Source organism: Mytilus californianus, unplaced genomic scaffold (genome assembly GCF_021869535.1).
Source record: "Mytilus californianus isolate M0D057914Y unplaced genomic scaffold, xbMytCali1.0.p SCAF_15, whole genome shotgun sequence".
Lineage (NCBI taxonomy): Eukaryota > Metazoa > Mollusca > Bivalvia > Mytilida > Mytilidae > Mytilus > Mytilus californianus.
The window spans coordinates 22,793,913-22,814,475 of NW_026262637.1; the positions used below are offsets into that span (position 1 = coordinate 22,793,913).

General features: G+C 32.9%; 1 protein-coding gene across 1 annotated transcript; it reads left to right on the top strand.

Moving 5' to 3' along the window:
* Positions 1-483: 483 nt before the first annotated feature.
* On the top strand, positions 484-16,757 carry LOC127725685 (uncharacterized). Its single transcript, XM_052232842.1, has 9 exons — positions 484-949; positions 1,662-1,780; positions 2,476-2,730; positions 3,650-3,787; positions 6,172-6,571; positions 7,672-7,842; positions 8,422-8,506; positions 11,928-12,059; positions 14,103-16,757. The coding sequence occupies exons 1-9, from the start codon at positions 594-596 to the stop codon at positions 15,021-15,023; spliced, it is 2,577 nt and encodes an 858-aa protein (XP_052088802.1). The 5' UTR covers positions 484-593; the 3' UTR covers positions 15,024-16,757.
* The last annotated feature ends 3,806 nt before the right edge of the window (positions 16,758-20,563 follow it).

A 20,563-nucleotide genomic window follows, 5' to 3' on the forward strand; every position in this document is an offset into this window, starting at 1 on the left:
TTATTGCTTGTAATTAATGACACATCATCACTGTCCCTTATCAACAATATAAGACAAATGTGCGTGCTGTGTGCAGAATGTAGGCCCTAATTCTGCATCACAACAATAGAAGTTGAGTTGAAATACATTTTTCAAATTTTTGGTTAATGTTTCTTTTCACCAATTTAAAATGTTTCACTGATAAATAAAATATAAAGTACTCATAGAGCTTGTGTGTGCTGGTTTATAATTAAGAGTTATGTACCTTTTTCATGTTTTTGTAGTTTCAATGTTAAACATATGGAAAGTTTATAAAAAATCCACTCCCTTTTCCCTTTCAAATATTTGACATTTGGGGACTTAATAGATTACTGCTGTCTGCATGCAGTGCTAGCAATGATTTCCCTAAAACAAGTTTTTAAATAGATATTTAGATAAAAAAAAGTACAAATATGAACCTATTCAAGTGCACCATTGGCACTTGTAGGGTGCCCTTGACTTAAGGTAGAGACGGACGGGTATCACATGACCTATTATAGCACGTGCATTTTGCGTAATTAAAATCGGTTCCGATTCTTTTTTTACGCAATCGGTAGACAAGGTAAACAAAGAAAATGGCAGACGACTGCGACCGCCTTCGTGTTCGCGGTCGGTTTATTAAGAACGACAGATTCAAAAAATCTAAAAGGATGAACACTTTGAACGAGAGAGATAAATTTACTCAATGGGGAGACCATGATTACGGTACGAGGGGAGAATTGCCATTAGAACCGACAATGATTCAAGAGACACCGGTATCAGTTGAGAACATAGCCTCCAATGTTACTGTTTCAACTGATATCGGACACAGTAAAAACATCTTATGGAATGAAGGCAGGAGGGTTGTTGAGTTGGAAGTGCTAGCGGAACAACTCTTCTGCAACAGATGCAACACCCCACTCTATCTGAAGGATATAGTAGGTGAAATGAGGTAAACAATAATTTTTAGCACCCCTTCATTTTTTACAAACTATCAAAACCATGTGAAGTTTGTAGGAATATGATTGCAATTCACTTTCAAATATGTCCTGCTGGCAGATATCTTTACAATTTTTCTCTCAATCCAAACCCTTGTAGGAAATCAATACTAACAGGACAGCGATTGTTTCTTTGCCTATTATACATTTTAGCTCACTATGCGATATGGGTTTTACTCATTTTTGTAGGCCCTGACTCACCGATAGTTGTTAAATTCTGTGTCATTTGGTCTCTTGTTGAGATTTGTTTAGAGAGTTGTCTCATTGGAAATCATACCACATCTTATATAAATTGAATTTTGTTTCTTTTCCCTTCCCCTTATATAATGCAACCTACACAAGAAAAATGTCCCTACTCAAAAAGTTTTGTTTTGACATTCTAAATAGAAATACAAAATGTAGTTGTTTTCTTTCAAGTCTCTTGATAAATAATAAAAAATATAAATTTCATGACATTTTTGTAAATTTCCTTTCATAAATGTTAAATAAGATATTTTTCCTACATGAACCTTCAGGTACATTTTTGTACATGTACCTACCCAGTACTTACCCACTATATAAAATTTGGGTCTAAAAAGGGGAAACAACATATATTTTAAGTTTGGCCTCACGATAAAACAAAATGATATCAGCTACCTTTCAGTATATTAAATTTTTATCTTACAGGTACGGCTTAGGAAGTCTTTTGGAGGTGGTATGTCAGATATGCTCTGGTATGAAACTGGTATCTACAGGCAAGCGGAATGAAAAAGGAGCATTTGATATCAACTCAAAAGTTGCTCTTGGTATGTGCAAAAAGCTTTATTGTAAGAAAAAAAGTAGGAAAGTTAGATTATTAATTCTATTTTATTTATCATTCTGACACGTTTAATGTTTTTTAAAGTAGTTTCTTTCAAACTCATGACATGGGTATGGGGTGTTCAAATTTGTGTACTATGTAGTGTAATTTATTATTTACAGTGTTGCTTACACCAAGGATTGCTAATATGTCTATGGCTTACAGCGTAGCTATTACAAATCACTGCAGGGGATGTATATATTGTTCTTTCTAATTTAAAACTTGCCTAAGTAAACTAAGAAAAAGATTTTCTCATTTCCTGGGATGAAAATTTTTATTCTATTTTTTTATAACACTATTTTGAATTAAGAGGGTTTTAAGCATCATTCAGAAAAGAAAAAAAAATCTTATCTTTATACCCACACTAGTTGGTAAACAGCAAAGCAATAATTTATTAAAGATGGCCTTAAATTGATTTAAGTAAGCTAGGAAGTTATAATTTCTATGTATTTCTGCTTGAATATTAAAAATGTCATAATGAACTTTGACATTGAATTTTGTGAGCTCACTAGGTTGTAGCTTTATCAATTGTCACCTGAGCTCTATTATTGAATTGTAATTAATTTAATTGATAAAGATATATATATATGCAGTATGTAGGTGGTAAAAATTGATAATCATAGTAAATCATAATGATTTCAGCAATGATGCACTCTGGAATGGGTCCTGATCATGTTGTGAATTTTCTCAGCACATGTAACATACCCCCACCTGATCCCAAGACACTGAAAAAGAAGGAGAAATGTATAGCATTGTCACTTATGGATGAGGCATCTGATTCCTGTAAAACTGCTAGTGCAGAAGAAAAAGCTATTTCCCCAAGTGATGAATTAGAATGCAGTTTTGATGCTGGCTGGCAAACAAGAGGCTCTGGTTGGCAATATAACAGTAACACAGGTATCATGTCAACATCAGTAATATTATAGAAATAAAAGTGGAGGAGTTTATTGATGTGTGCTCACTAGGTTACCGAATTGCATATAAACTGAATCAAGTCAGAAGGACTTTATGTAAAAATTAAAATATGCATGTTAGTCTTTAATTCTGTCAGGTTTACACATCAATAAACTCGTCCAAAATAACTATTTAGGTTCCAACTATGAAAATCATAGGTACATTTAGGTTTACCCTTGTCCCTCTGTATATCTGTCCTTTCCTCCCAATTTTAGTTAAGTTTTTATGTTTAAGTCCATATCTCACCTACTGTACATGGTAGACCAATGATATTTGATCAATAGATATACCATATGAATAACTAGTAGTACTGCACATTGGGGTTCACTAAAAAGTAGGCCATTCTACCCTACAGTAATGTGTTGAGTATAAAAAAGAAGATGTGGTATGATTCATAATGATTGCCAATGAGACAACTCTCCACAAGAGACCAAATGACACAGAAATTAACAACTATAGGTCACTGTACAGCCTTCAACAATGAGTAAAGTCCATACCGCATTGTCAGCTATTTAGGGCCCAGAAAGGACAATATAAAACAATTCAAACAAGAAAACTAATGGCCTAATTAAAGGTCCATTTCTCAGCTACTATTTTATTTCAATGAAATTTGGTAATAAGGTAGATTGTGATATTGGAACAGATACCTGACATTGGAATTTTTAGGTTTATTTGTAACTTATGGCTAAACAGCAAAAAAAGCTAAGCAAAACTCACATTTACATCTGTGTCATATAGATAAACCTTTTAAGTTATATTTGCAAACATTATCCTTTTTTTTCTATTTTGAATATAATTATCAGAAACTGTTTTTGACCTTTTCTTATGTGACTAAAAAGGACACGGACTTCGTATATTTCAGGACATTCCAGTCTAGTTGGTGTAAAGACAGGGAAAATTCTAGACTATGATATAAGAACTAAACTTTGCAGTATATGCCAGCATCATTTGGGAAGAAAGGAAAAAATTCCAAATCATCAATGCAACAGTAATTGGCAAGGTACACAAACAACAATTTTTTTAAAACGTTTTTTTCCAGCAAAATCCAAAGATTTAAGGTTAATCCAGCCTTCTGTGAAAACGTCACCATATCCACAATCTGTTTTAGTTTATGCAAATTAGTTATCCAGACAACAATAAGAATATCACAAGTTGTAACTATAGCTAGCACATACATTTGTAACAAATAATTTTTTATAGCAATCTTTCCGAATGGAGGTTGCCCTATAGTGACCAGTCTGTCCGTCTGTAACAAGTTGTGTCCCCTCTATATCTAGAAAATCATTATGATTTCATACTTGGGTTTCAGTTGACAACCCATGTCCTATGGTGAAGATTGTGTCTGCTCTATATCTTCAGAACCATTATGATTTCAAAGTTTATACTTAACATGTATATTAACCAACACCAGAGGGTGTGTCTTTATGTATGTACAACTTCCTAGGTCAAAGGTCAAGGTAAAAAAACTTTGGTTCTGTTGACAATCACATGACCATAATGGTAAAGATACAAACAAATTTCCACACATTATTCACAGCGAGGCCCACAGAGATGGCTTCCATCTCAATGAGTCTAGTTTTAATTATTACAGTTACAAAAACATAACTTTTTGTTTTGGTCCTTGAAAAAAGGACAATGATATTTGGTTTATGATTGCATAGTCATAACACCGCCTTATGGCTATGCACTTACAAATCAAGTATGTGTGTTGTGTACCACCATGACCTTTAAATTACCTTATTCTTAGACTACAATGTCAAATAATTTAGTTTTTGTCAAGCCTGCGACTTTTGTCGCAGAAAGCTCGACATAGGGATAGTGATCCGGCGGCGGTGGCATTAGCTAACTTCTTAAAAGCTTTATATTTTAGAAGGTGGAAGGTCTGGATGCTTCATACTTTGTATATGGATGCCTTATGTTACGAAGTTTCCGTCAGTCACATGTCCAATGTCCTTGACCTCATTTTCATGGTTGACTACTTGAAAAAAAAGTTAAGATTTTTTGTAATGTTAGATTCTCTCTTATTATAAGTAATAGGATAACTATATTTGGTATGTGCGTACCTTGCAAGATCCTCATGCCCGTCAGCCAGTTTTCACTTGACCTCGACCTCATTTCATGGATCAGTAAACAAGGTTAAGTTTTGGTGGTCAAGTCCATAGCTCAGATACTATAAGCAATAGGTCTAGTATATTCAGTGTATGGAAGGACTGTAAGGTGTACATGTCCAACTGGCAGGTGTCATCTGACCTTGACCTCATTTTCATGGTTCAGTGGTTATAGTTAAATTTTTGTGTTTTGGTCTGTTTTTCTTATACTGTATGCCATAGGTCTACTATATTTGGTGTATGGAATGATTGTAAGGTGTACATGTCTAGCGGGCAGGTGTCATCTGACCTTGACCTCATTTTCATGGTTCAGTGGTCAAAGTTATGTTTTTGAGTTTTGGTCTTTTTATCTAATACTATATGCAATAGTTCAACTACATTTGGTATGTGCGTACCTTGCAAGGTCCTCATGCCCGTCAGACAGTTTTCACTTGACCTCGACCTCATTTCATGGATCAATGAACAAGGTTAAGTTTTGGTGGTCAAGTCCATATCTCAGATACTATAAGCAATAGGTCTAGTATATTCGGTGTATGGAAGGACTGTAAGGTGTACATGTCCAACTGGCAGGTGTCATCTGACCTTGACCTCATTTTCATGGTTCAGTGGTTTTAGTTAAGTTTTTGTGTTTTGGTCTGTTTTTCTTATACTGTATGCCATAGGTCTACTATATTTGGTGTATGGAATGATTGTAAGGTGTACATGTCTAGCGGGCAGGTGTCATCTGACCTTGACCTCATTTTCATGGTCAGTGGTCAAAGTTAAGTTTTTTGAGTTTTGGTCTTTTTTTCTAATACTATATGCAATAGTTCAACTATATTTGGTGTATGGAAATATTTTATGATCTATTTGGCAGTCACGCAGGTTTTATTTGACCTTGACCTCATTTTCAAGGTTCATTGCTCAGTGTTAAGTTTTTGTGTTTTGGTCTGTTTTTCTTAAACTATAAGCAATAGGTCAACTATATTTGTTGTATGGAAGAACTGTTAGCTGTACATGCCTGCCTAGCATGGTTCATCTGACCTTGACCTCATTTTCATGGTTCATTGGTCAATGTTTAGTTTACTTGGTTAATGTTAAGTTTATGTGACAGTTGTAATAAAGCTTTATATTTAGGACTATCAACATAATATCAATGATTAGTAAAGAAGGCGAGACATTTCAGTGTGTGCACTCTTGTGTTAGTTATAAGACGGGAGATGAAATATGTTTCAGTCATCCAAAACAGTTCTCACGTAATTAATTGTATTAATTACAATGTCCTTTTTTGTTACAGGGTCAAGTAAAGGCATGGAGCCTGACATGGCTTTATCCATGGTTACAAGGATGGACGACAGAGGGTGCACAGTTGGCATTATTCACGCAGATAATGACTCTACAACAACATCAAGGCTGAAGCAAAAATTTGAAAAAATTAAAAAAAGAGACGACAAGAACCATGTCAAGAAAAATCTGTCGAAACAACTGTATGCAGCAGCAAATAAGTACAGAGAGCTGAAGGGGAAAGGAGTTATTCCTTACATACTTAGATGCTATATGTATGCTATAAGTTCAAAACAGTCAAAGGAGGATGAACTTTGTGAAAGATTAGACAGTATAGTTCCACACCTCTTTGGAGACCATTCAGGCTGTTCTGGGGATTGGTGCACATATTCCAAGCAACCATCAACATACAGGTTTGAATTTTTTTAAATTTGAAGGATGTTATACATATATATGAACGTTTTTTTTATATTTTTATTATGAGTGATATATGCCAGAACAAAAGTTAAGTTTGGGAGCTGTTATTGCTATTTTAAATGCTGACAACCAGTTTTGTCATATAAATGCAGAAAAAAAACAATATACAATAAAACAAGTACATCCTCTCATTCTATAAAACAAACAAAAACAAAAGGTTTTTCTCCAGGTAAATACAATTATAGGATCATTAGTACCAAAATAATTTACAGACAATAAAAAGACTTGTAATGGTTAATTGAAGAACATTTTTTCCTGGAATTGAACAATAATTGTGTTGTATTTGAATACTTGCCAATGGACTATTCCATCTGTGCTGTTACTATCACCAAATGAGTTTTCGGGTGACTAAAAAATGTAAGATAAAACCATCAGCAAATATTCAAATACAACACAGTTATTGTTATGCACAAGTCTTATTTTCTCAATAAATTTTTATGCCCCATTTATGGGCATTATGTTTTCTGGTCTGTCTGTGCGTCCGTTCGTCCATATGTCGGTTCGTTCGTCCGTCCGTTCGGCTGTCCCGCTTCAGGTTAAAGTTTTTGGTTGAGGTAGTTTTTGATGAAGTTGAAGTCCAATCAACTTGAAACTTAGTACACATGTTCCCTATGATATGATCCTTCTAATTTTAATGCCAAATTAGAGATTTTGTCCCATTTTCACGGTCCACTGAACATAGAAAATGATAGTGCGGATGGGGCATCCATGTACTTGGGACACATTCTTGTTGTTTTTATATTTTGGAAATGTCATCTGGCACAGCGCAAAAAATTTCTTCCAACAGGTACATCATCAGTTTTACCCCCTGAAGATATGTGATGTTGTCCAATCAAAATCCTTGTTATAAAAAAAAACGCATTACAATACATAATGAATAACACAGTTCAGCCTCTTTAGGAATATTCAAGCAAGCTATTTAACTAAATGGACAGGTAAATAAAATTGTACAGTATAGATCAATTTGAAACATTCCCATAAATCAACATTCATATAATGTATGACATTTCAACTATTTTCTTTGATATCATTTCAGATATAAACATCTCCCAAAAGGTGAACCATTGACAAATGAGAACCTGCGTAAGCAGTTAGAGACAGTGACAGAAAATTACAAGAAAAGATCAAGCCAACTTGTAGATTTAGGCTCAACACAGAGCAATGAAAACTTCAACAATATAGTTGCAAGCAAGGCTCCAAAAAATAGGTCAGTAACTAAAAACATTGATTATAACCTTTCAGTAACATCCCAAAATGATTCCAACATCAAACACAAAGAAAATGAATATAAACATAGCAATACAAAATAGAATTCTTTCAATTTCAAAGGGAGATGATTGCTGTTTATCTGTCATTAGAAAATTGACTATTTCAGAATTTTTTTCTCTGAAAACTGACTTAGCAGAATTCTTTTTTAAACTATGATCATTAGCATATTCTTAAAAAACAATCCTTCATTTTGATATCACTGTATAAACAAAAAATAACCAACAGTGCAAACAGTTTAACATGAATTTAAGTTTCACTTTATAAAATTAAATTTTTGATATGAGGGGGGCAGGCCTAGGAGACGACAGGTGGCAAAGGTTTTGTGATTCAACTCCAAAACTTTTATAGATATAATTTCAAAATTTTAAAAACTAATATGAGATCTTATGAAACAAAAGTGAACAATTCAAAAATGTTTGAACAGTTATTCCCCCTGAAACAGTTTTATAATAATTTTAGCTAGTTTAATCTTCTGACAGCTGCTTTACAATATTAACTGTGAAATTTCTTTTTGTAGATCATATGGTGGAACCAGCTCATTAAAAGCAAGAGTTTCAGCTGCAGTTCTTCAGAAGAATGAAGGTTATACCTGGGTTAACAAGGTATTGTGTTACAGCTTATATATTATAAATACTGTGTATTTCCTGTTTTATTTTACCCCATGTAACATAAACATAGTATAATGTTTGTGACCTGTCATTTTAGGTTTCTAAACAATAATTTGAAAACTGACACAGTGATTTTTAACCTGATTTTGGAAGGAAATATTAGTTATTAAAATGGTGATGTACGGCGGGCGGCTGGGCGGTCCTACGGGCGGCTGCCAAACAGTGTCAGCACAATAACATGAAAACGCTTTAACAAATTTTTTTCAAATTTAAATATGTTGTTTCCTGGGACTTAATGAAGGTCTAGTTCAGTTTTCAAGATATAAGTATATCTCCTTTGTGTTTTAGCCATTTTTAAAATCCAAAAGTGGAATTTTCAAATATTTTACTCTTGTTATCTTTTTTATGACTAAGCATAATGTCTTATCTCACAATAAAAATTGGAGTGACAGATTTATTCGAAAATTATCTATTTCCTAAGTGGTAATGATGATAAGCTATATTATTAGACATTTTGAAGTTAATTACATTATTAATTATTAATTAGATCTGGGTTATATCTTAACATATAATATCATTGGAGTGACAGATTTATTTGAAAATTTTCTGTTTCCTGATAAGATCTGTAGGACTGTATATATAAAGTTTGAAATTTACTAGTAGGACTGTATAAATGAAATTTGAAATTTACTGTTCATTATTAGACATTTTGTAGATAATTAAGTATCCCTGAACCATATATATTCTTACCCCCACCCGCCTTCAATTTGAGAATGTGCTTTTATCTTGTAAACGGTTGATATCCCCACCCCTAAACCATATATATTCTTGTATGGGACAATAAAACAAATCAAATGAAATAAAAGGCGAGTCCCCTGGGGTCACCCCACCCCATCCTGTTTAAGAACTTGTAAACCGTCGAGATCCCCACCCCTAAACCATATATATTCTTGAATGGGAAAATAAAACAAATCAAATGATATATAGAGGAAGTCCATGGGGGTCACCCCCACCCCCCTTCTTTTTGATAACTTGTAAATAGTCGAGATCCCCACCCCTAAACCATATATATTCTTGAATGGGACAATAAAACAAATCAAATGAAATTGAGATGAAATCCCCTGGGGTAACCCTCACCCCCTTTCTTTTTGAAAACTTGTAAACGGTCAAGATCCCCATGCGGAAACCACCACCCCCTTCTTTTTGAAAACTTGTAAACGGTCAAGATCCCCACCCCGAAACCATATATATTCTTGAATGGGACAATAAAACAAATCAATTGAAATATAAGGCGAGTCCCCTGGGGTCACCCCCACCCACTCCTGTTTAAGAACTTGTAAATGGTCAAGATCCCTACCCCTAAACCATATATATTCTAGAATTGGACAATAAAACAAATCAAATGATATATAGGGGAAGTCCATGGGGGTCACCCCCACCCCCCTTCTTTTTGATAACTTGTAAACAGTCGAGATCCCCACCCCTAAACCATATATATTCTTGAATGGGACAATAAAACAAATCTAATGAAATAAAAGGTGAGTCCCCTGGGGTCACCCCACCCCATCCTGTTTAAGAACTTGTAAACCGTCGAGATCCCCATCCCTAAACCATATATATTCTTGAATGGGACAATAAAACAAATCAAATGAAATATAAGGCGAGTCCCCTGGGGTCACCCCACCCCCTCCTGTTTAAGAACTTGTAAATGGTCAAGATCCCTACCCCTAAACCATATGAACTTGTAAACGGTCGGGATCTCCACCCCTAAACCATAAAAAATAAAGAAGATTTGAATGACATACAGGGTCAATCCATAGGCGTCACTAATGCATATCATAAACCAATTTGTACTGGACATTGCCCAATGTCAAGGGACAATGGGAATGACGAATTATTGGAGCTTTGTTTGGGAGACTTAGTAACAGCATTCTGTTACAATTATTTCTTGTTACTGATAAGTTTTATAGATTTTGAAATGAAATTGTATTAATGATAAATAAAATTTTGGATTTTTTTCTTCTTTTCTTTGGTAAATTGTTTGTAGAATTTTGTGGCAAGTTTGTTTGTTATTCTGGAAAAACTAATTTTCTGAATGCTATATATATTTTTTTTTTGATGGAGTAAACTCCTTTAAAAACTAAGCTTATATTGTCTATTAATAAACATATATTTAGATTTCTGATTTTGGGTCTAGTTTTCAAGTTGGTCCAAATTGGGGTCCAAAATTAAACTGTGTTTGATTTCAACATAAATTGAATATATATAGGGTTCTTTGAAATGCTTAATCTAAACCTGTATTTCTTTTCATTATTAATAAGATAATACCACATTGAGTTCCAAAGGGTCCTAAATTACACTTTTGATTAATTTCATCAAAAATTGAATTCTTTGGTTCTTTGATATGCTGATTCTAGCAATGTTTGAGTGATAAATGATATCTAATTTTAGAGAACTTAGTCATCACTGGTTGTTGTTATCATATTATTGGTTATGATTTGAAAAATTGCATCATATCTTATTTTAGAGAACTATTTATCCAGTTTGAGTTATTTCCCTTTGCACAGAAAATATTATGGATAAAATTAACCTGTGTTTCATTTCAACATAAATTAAATATATATAGGGTACTTTCAAATGCTGAATCTAAACCTGTATTGAAATATTAGATTTTTGGGCCCAGTTTTCAAGTTGGTCCAAATCAGGGTCCAAAATTAAACTTTGTTTGATTCAACAAAAAAATTATTTATGGGGTTCTTTGAAATGCTGAATCTAACATGTATTGAGAGATTTTGGATTGTGGGCTCCTTTATCAAGTTGGTCCACATTGAGGTCCAAAGGGTCTTAAATTAAACTTTTGTCTGATTTCATCAAAAATTGAATTCTTGGGGTTCTTTGATATGCTGATTCTAATATGTACTTAGATTTTTGCTATTGGACCATAATAGGTATTTAAATGTCCAATTTCAAGTATTTCAGTTCTTAAACCACATTCATTTTGTGTCACAAACCTATGCTGTGTCAAATATTCAATCACAATCCAAATTCAGAGCTGTTTTAAGCTTAAATGTAGTGTCCATACTTGCTCAACTGTTCAGGGTTCGACCTCTGCAGGAAAATCCGGTTTGCTGTCACTCTGACAGCCTCTTGTTGTCAAATTATATACAAAGGTGAATGACCTTACAAAGGTGATCAAGTTCAAATTGGACTTAATTGTGTTTTTTTAATCAACTTTTTCTCAGCAATACTTGTCCACACCATAAATGATGTTAATTTGGTTTTTAATTGTTTGAATATAAAGCAGTGTGTGGTTGACCTTCATGTGACCTTATCCAAAGGTCGAATATAGAATTTAAAGGGAAGGTTTATGATTTTTGTCATCTAAAACATTTCTCACTAGTTTACCTTGTTTTAGGTTAACAAGAAAGCATTGCTGTCACCAGGCACAATTTCTGTTAGAGTTGGACAGAGGTTTGACAGAAAGAGACTCTGGCAAAAGAAGAATAGCTCCTCAGTTCATTTCAAACGTGACAGATTTAAAAGAAAGGTAAAACTTCATGGCATATAATTAGTCAATTTAGTGACAGCCATATAACAGAAAAAACAAAGGATATGGGGTATCCAGTACATGTACAACAAAAAACACACAAAAAGAAAAGGAACAGCTCTTTTATTGAGGTTCTTCATCTCAAAGTCACATTAAAGCCTCAACAGGAAGAAATATATAAGTCTCACCTCACTGCAATTTAGTGATAATTTTTAATAATACAGAAGTATATGATTGAATTCTAAAATTGGAGGCATATTTAGCCTGTTTCTCAGATATGAAGTGCCTTGTTAGGTGTATCCAAAATTCTATTAACCAGTGCAGTACCCTCTGCTGTATAAATACAGGTCTATTGATCTCGCTTCCATGAAATGTTTTGAAGTGAAAATTTCAATGTGGATAGGAACGAGGGCCAAGAATAGGTGGTGTGTGTCTTATTTAGATTTTAGTGTATCAACTGTCTTACAATTGAAAGCATGATGTGGCATATATAAGAGAAGTTATCTCAAGAATAATTACACCACAACTTTAAAAATACAGAATAGTCCAGTCAATCTAGCATAAATTTGACCCTAACCTTAAAGTAATTGCAACTGAAGATTTTTAAGTTTTAATCTTCAGCATTATACCCAAAATATACACAGAAAAAAGTCCCATAAAATCTTACTAAAGGAAGACTAAAAAAATCACGATTTAAAATTCCTATGGAGATTTGCATTGAAAAGGGAGATAACTCTGCAAAAAAGGCAGAAATATCAATGAAAATTGATAAAAAATTATAACTTTACCGCTTCTATTCAACAAAATGTATTGATTCTTGATATTTTAGCCGTCTTTAGAGTATAACAAACAACTCTAAAGGTGTTTTCATATCTTTTATCAAGCTACAATCTAGATTTCATAATTCATTAGTTGACCATTTATTGAATTTTTCAACATGTCAAGGTAAAGAATGTCAAATTTGATAAAAATAATTAAGCATACATTCTTCTTTTTGTTGATAAAATTTTCTTTAAACAAGGTAGATGCTGAACAAATATAATATACAGATATAAACAATACCAAATTTTCACATTTTTTTTTCAAAATGGTCACAAAGCAACAAATTTGCAATTTCTTTAATGAAAAATGCACCAAAAAAAATAAAAATACCCATAACACTTCGGTTTTGTACATTTCATGAGCAGAAGATTATATAATATAGTCAAATATAAACTTATAACCCCATCTAAGTATCATCCTTTACATAAATTTTAATAAAAATCAACCAAAAACTGACAAAAGAAGACTCATTTTTGCGGAGTTATCTCCCCTTCCAATGCTAATTTCCATAGGAAATTTTAAAAAATGCTGATTTTGAGTTTTCCTCAAGTTAGATTTTATGGGACTTTTTTCTGTGTATATTTAGGGCTTAATGCTATAGATTAGAACTTAAACATTTTCTGTTGCAATTAGTTTGACTGGACTAGAAGACCAACATATTAATAAGCACAGGGACATGGTGAAACTTACATGAATTATGTTAAATTGTTAAATCGGTAAACTATAATATAAATTGCCAAAGACAATATGAATTGCAATTTGGCCAAAAATAGAGAGAAAACAAGATGATGACATTTCAAAAGAAAAATATGGTTATAAAGAGTTATATTCCCTTTATTTTACAATGTACATGTAACAACACAATTAAGGAAGGACTGTAATATTTTTTCTGTCTATGAAGAAATAACATCAAAAATGTGGTGCACACTGAATAACCCGTGTAGCGGGTTATTTTAAAGTGTGCACCACATTTTTTATGTTATTTCGAATAGACAGAAAAAATATTACAGTCATTTCTTATAATTTAGTTCTAAATTCCATTTTAAACCGGAGTAAATCATGAAAAAACGTTGATGACGTCACGGTCACATGACAAAATTATGTCTATGAGCTGATAAACAAAACAACGTCAGCCAATCAGAAGACGCGTTACATCCAAAATCAAATTATTAAGGTATAAACAAAAGATTTTTCTGAATATTTTCTTTTTGTCTTTTTTAGCATAAGAAAACTTTTCAACAAATTAAAGCAGCAGTTATAGAAGGAGAAACATATCAACCACAAATTGAAGAAAATGTGACGGTAAGAGACATTGAAAAGATTCCAACTAAATATTCTTTGGAAGGCATAGACGAATATGTCGTGTTTGATTTAGAAACAACTGGGTTATCAAGAACCTCTGATATAACACAAATATCAGCATATGATGGGACCAACATGCTAAATCTTTATGTGTCTCCACGACAACCTATTTCATCAAAGGCCAGTGATGTTACCGGCATTACTTTCTCTTTTGAGAGAAACCAAATGTATTGCCATGGTGTTCCAGTTGAAAGCGTATGTATAAGAAAAGCCTTACTTCAACTAATTGAAATGATACAGAAAAAATCTCGTCCTGTGCTTGTTGGTCATAACATCCATTCATATGATGTACCTGTACTAAGAAATTTGTTGCAAGAGTTTAATCTGCTGAGTTCTTTTGATAACCTTATTTATGGATGCATTGACACTTTGAAAATTGCAAAACGTGAAATACCAAAAGCTGATGTTCAAAATTATAAGCAACAAACATTAGTTCAAAAGTTTCTGGAGATTGTTTATGATGCTCATAATTCTGAGGAGGATGTAAGAAGTTTATACAAACTGTTCCATCTTAAACTGAAACAGACATGTTCTGCAAAGGATTTATTTCCGTTTAATTATTTGTCAATTGTAGAGGGTTTTTCTAGTGTCATTGTTAAAAAAGTTATTTCAAAAGACACTGCAAGGAAACTTTCCTGCACAGGTCTCAGCCTTCATCACTTGGAGCTTGCTTACAAAAGAAACAATGAAGATGGCGTAAAATCCATCATGCAGGAACATGGTTTGAAAGGGAAAATGGCAAATGTGTTCAAGAAGTTTTTTTCTGAAAAAGAGGAATAGACTGTATATGTGGTTAAAGACTGAAAATTTGATATTTATATGCTATAATTCAGTAGAAAAATTGGTTCTGCCTATCTAAAAATCTAACCCTTTGAAACAACCCTTGCTAAAAGTTGATTATGAATAAATTGAAGTTTTTACTAAAATTTGAGTAACCAAAGAGTACTTACACTTCAAATATATAAGAATTAGGGATCTGTTATAAAATTGCAGCATCCTTTAGTAATTACTCTGTATGTACATCTGTCACAGTTTCCTATTTTGTACAATAACCCAAGTTTGCCTCGACAGATACGCAACAATAAGTATCACATGACATATAAATATTTTCCAATTAGTCAATATTGGTGGATAAATTTCTGAAGCCTGAAGGATTATTTCTCTTACAGATTTTTATTTTGATTGACAAATTTTTCAACAGATTTTTATGAACTTTTATACAAAAGTAGGTGCTTATTTCACAATACAAGTCAACTGAATATTAATAAAGGGGAGATAACTTCACTTCATTTACATGAACCAACATAAGAAGCATTAGGCTAGGCCATAAATCAGAAATGAGGGGACTCATAAGGTTGAATAAAAGTAACAATATAGTAATGTATCAGTTCCAAAGTTTTACCATCTTGCCCATCCCTACCCCACCCCTTTTTCCACATTTTTCTAAGATTTGTTGTAGCAATCTGATCTAAGGGCAAGACTATTGCTTTATATAAAGTTTTTTTAATGGAATATTTTTCAGAGATTGCAGTTTTCATGAAATTGGACAAACGTTTCAGTGAGTCCCTTGGAAACTGAATCTGCCCCATATTTATTTTTTATTTTTGAGAATATATACTTTTGCAAGTTTAATCCACATTCTCATCCTGGATATGTATTGTAAATTGATGTTATATTATCATGCTTCTTATATGATTTGCATATTAGGGAATACTTTGATATAATTGGTCAAGAGGACCTCGGGTAGTTGTTCTTGAAATTGTTTATTTTTCATTAGACGATGTTGACCGAACTTCTTTTTGTAATCAATGAGGCGATAGTAACACAATCCGACTCAATGTTAAAACTATTTATTTTCACTTTGCATTAATCTTTAAATTGAATACAAACACAAAAAATTCATTTGAATGAAAATAAGACTTTTTGTAGTTTATTTTTTTATCAGATAACAAATTACACGGAGTACATATTTTTGCGTTAACCAACAAATAAATTCATACGCCTGGCCAATTCAATGACACACATATACTACATGTATTGACGTATGATGATGATTACGAGTGTGGAAAAATAATTTTTTTGGTAAAAAATTAAAGAATAATATGATTAAACACTTTTTTAAAGGAATTTATTGGTGTATAAACTGGACCAAGTCACTCGCAAATATATTTTCAGAGATTGTAGTTTTCATGAAATTGGACAAATTAAACGTTTCAGTGAGTCCCTTGGAAACTGAATCTGCCCCATATTTATTTTTTTGTTTTTGAGAATATACACTTTTGCAAGTGTCATCCACATTCTCATTCTGGATATTTTTTGTAAATTGATGTTATATTATCATAATGTTTTGATAATTACAGTGGTTTGTTTTATATCATTGAGACATGGTCCATCTAGATAAAAATCAATTGGTGTCTGTAAAATGTCTGCTCTTGAGTTTTGTTTACATTTATGAATGTGGATGGTAATTACATAAAAAAAAATGATGTAAAAATAAAATTTATTTTACATATATATATATATTCTTTTTTGCTGCATCATTATAATCATGAACAGTGATTAATGAGTATGTTGATTTTTACACTTCCAAGACTTTCACAACAATCATTCAGATCAAACATCACACTATTCAGTCTATGTAGATATAGGAAGATGTGGTATGAGTGCCAATGAGACAACTCTCCATCCAAGTTACAATTTATAAAAGTAAACCATTATAGGTCAAGGTACGGCCTTCAACACGGAGCATTGACTCACACCGAACAGCAAGCTATAAAGGGCCCCAAAAATTACTAGTGTAAAACCATTCAAACGGGAAAACCAACGGTCTAATCTATATAAAAACGAGAAATGAGAAACATGTATGAACTACATAAACAGACGACAACTACTGTACATCAGATTCCTGACTTAGGACAGGTGTAAACATTTGCAGCGGGACTGTTTTTAGGAACGTCTGTATTGAAAAATGTACAGGAAAAATGTCGTTTTATTTTAAGGTTAATTGAAAGGATAAAATAATATTACAAAGACAGGATGCTGCAAAACCAATGCTCATTTAAGAAATAATCCCACCTTTAGTTAAGAGAGTTAAAAAAATAAGTGAAAAATTTTGATATTTTTCATGAAATATGCATAAAAGGGAGTGTGACAGGGTGTCATTCTACCCCCGTAACTTTTTATTTTCCCTGGAAACATATCTTTATTTTTTTATGACTTGTAGCATGGATATAAAGTATTTTATATACCAATTTAAAAAAAAAATTCATTGACACAATTTTTTTTTTTTTTACTTTTAAAATATTTTTTTAGCAAAATTTTACACAAGACAGCAACAGGCATATTACAAAAAAGGGTAGCCATTTTGAAAAAAATATTTTTTTTTTTTTAAATATTATGTCTAAAATATTTCAAAATATTCATTTATCATATTGTTCTGAGAAAAAGTAAAAAAAAATATATATGCCATTTTTGGCAGGTACCTTTATAGCTTAAAAATGGCCAAAAAATGACATTTTTAGGACTGCAAAGGGAGGTAACTTTTTCAAAGAATATTTCTAAAAATAGCCTGGAAACCTATTCTCAAATTTTGATATTTTGTTAGGTACACCCCAATGAACAATATATGGGAAATTTAAGAAAGTTCATTGGCTAGATTTTTTTGGCCTACAGTGTCCTTCTCTACCTTAAGAGAGTAAGAACAAGCTTTTTTGGATTGTAAAGGTTGTATAGGAATTTTTGAAAATAGTAAATGCTAGCACAACATCGAACCAAGTGAGTAATCTATCTTTAAAATGTGATAACAAAAACCTCTGTAATAAAGTATGTAGATTTTCTGTATAAAACTAGGCTTGATTTGCCACATACATGACATAATCCCCATGTTTTACTAAATACAACAGAGACATACATTATATACACAGAGATCGGCAACTCCAACAGCGAAATCCAAGTTAAATCGCGCGGCCCCGCATGACTTTATCGAGAAGAGATTATCGCCATTTGTAACAAATAACAGAAAAGATCGCAACTGACTTACGATTGTTATTTTACCTCAAGCATTTCAAAACAGCATAATGTAAGTACATGTATATATTTCAACTTCTTATATTATTTACTTTCTCTTATCCAGTTTGTAGCAATTCTTAGGTGAAAATATTGTGACGATTAACGTTTATTCCAGTCATTAATAAGGGGAAAGCTGGGTCAACATGGACGTTACGAAAATTTGGAACACAGTCTTATTTCTTGGTTAAAACTTTTTCACTCTAAAAGAAAGACAAGAGTGCACACGCTGAAATGTCTCGCCTTCTTTACTAATCATTGATATTATGTTGATAGTCCTAAATATAAAGCTTTATTACAACTGTCACATAAACTTAACATTAACCAAGTAAACTAAACATTGACCAATGAACCATGAAAATGAGGTCAAGGTCAGATGAACCATGCTAGGCAGGCATGTACAGCTAACAATTCTTCCATACAACAAATAGAGTTGACCTATTGCTTATAGTTTAAGAAAAACAGACCAAAACACAAAAACTTAACACTGAGCAATGAACCTTGAAAATGAGGTCAAGGTCAAATAAAACCTGCGTGACTGCCAAATAGATCATAAAATATTTCCATACACCAAATATAGTTGAACTATTGCATATAGTATAAGAAAAACAGACCAAAACACAAAAACTTAACTATAACCACTGAACCATGAAAATGAGGTCAAGGTCAGATGACACCTGCCAGTTGGACATGTACACCTTACAGTCCTTCCATACACCAAATATACTAGACCTATTGCTTATAGTATCTGAGATATGGACTTGACCACCAAAACTTAACCTTGTTCATTGATCCATGAAATGAGGTCGAGGTCAAGTGAAAACTGTCTGACGGGCATGAGGACCTTGCAAGGTACGCACATACCAAATATAGTTGAACTATTGCACATAGTATTAGAAAAAAAGACCAAAACTCAAAAACTTAACTTTGACCACTGAACCATGAAAATAAGGTCAAGGTCAGATGACACCTGCCCGCTAGACATGTACACCTTACAATCATTCCATACACCAAATATAGTAGACCTATGGCATACAGTATAAGAAAAACAGACCAAAACACAAAAACTTAACTATAACCACTGAACCATGAAAATGAGGTCAAGGTCAGATGACACCTGCCAGTTGGACATGTACACCTTACAGTCCTTCCATACACCGAATATACTAGACCTATTGCTTATAGTATCTGAGATATGGACTTGACCACCAAAACTTAACCTTGTTCACTGATCCATGAAATGAGGTCGAGGTCAAGTGAAAACTGTCTGACGGGCATGAGGACCTTGCAAGGTACGCACATACCAAATATAGTTATCTTATTACTTATAATAAGAGAGAATCTAACATTACAAAAAATCTGAACTTTTTTTTCAAGTAGTCACTGAACCATGAAAATGAGGTCAAGGACATTGGACATGTGACTGACGGAAACTTCGTAACATGAGGCATCCATATACAAAGTATGAAGCATCCAGACCTTCCACCTTCTAAAATATAAAGCTTTTAAGAAGTTAGCTAACGCCGCCGCCGTAGCCGCCGCCGCCGGATCGCTATCCCTATGTCGAGCTTTCTGCGACAAAAGTCGCAGGCTCGACAAAAACTATTTGCAGATGAAATAGCTTCTTAAGACATTCAGGCTCTGTCTATATCAGTTGAATTTTGAAAATTTTCATCCATTTTGATGCAATTTACACCAAAAAAAATCAGTATTATGGCTGTCGGCTATGTTGATTTGGTTATTTATATAACAAACCCCTGTACATGTACTAGTATCTGGTTTTAATACTTGCTCATCTTCAGAGAATGGTTGTACTTATCACATGAATTACTTTCCTAAGACATACAGGCTTTGTCTATAATGGTTGCATTTTTATAATTTTCAATCAATTTGATGCATAAAAAGAATCAGTACAATAGCTGTCAGCTATGTTCATTTTGTTAATTTATACACAGACCCCTGCACTAGTCCTTGGTTTTAAAACTGGTTCATCTTCAGATAATGATTGTACTTATTACATGAATTACTTTCTTAAGACATACAGGCTCTGTCTATACAGGTTGACTTTTTAAATATTTCACCCACTTTGATGTAAATAAAAAAAAAAGGCAGAATTATAGCTGGAAGCCATGTTATTTTGGTCATACAAATCAACAGAACCCTGTTCTAGTGTGTCTGCTAAAAATTTATTTAATTTCAAAGATTTATTCTACTTACATCTCTTGAAACATCAGAAAATAATGTTCCTCAGGAAT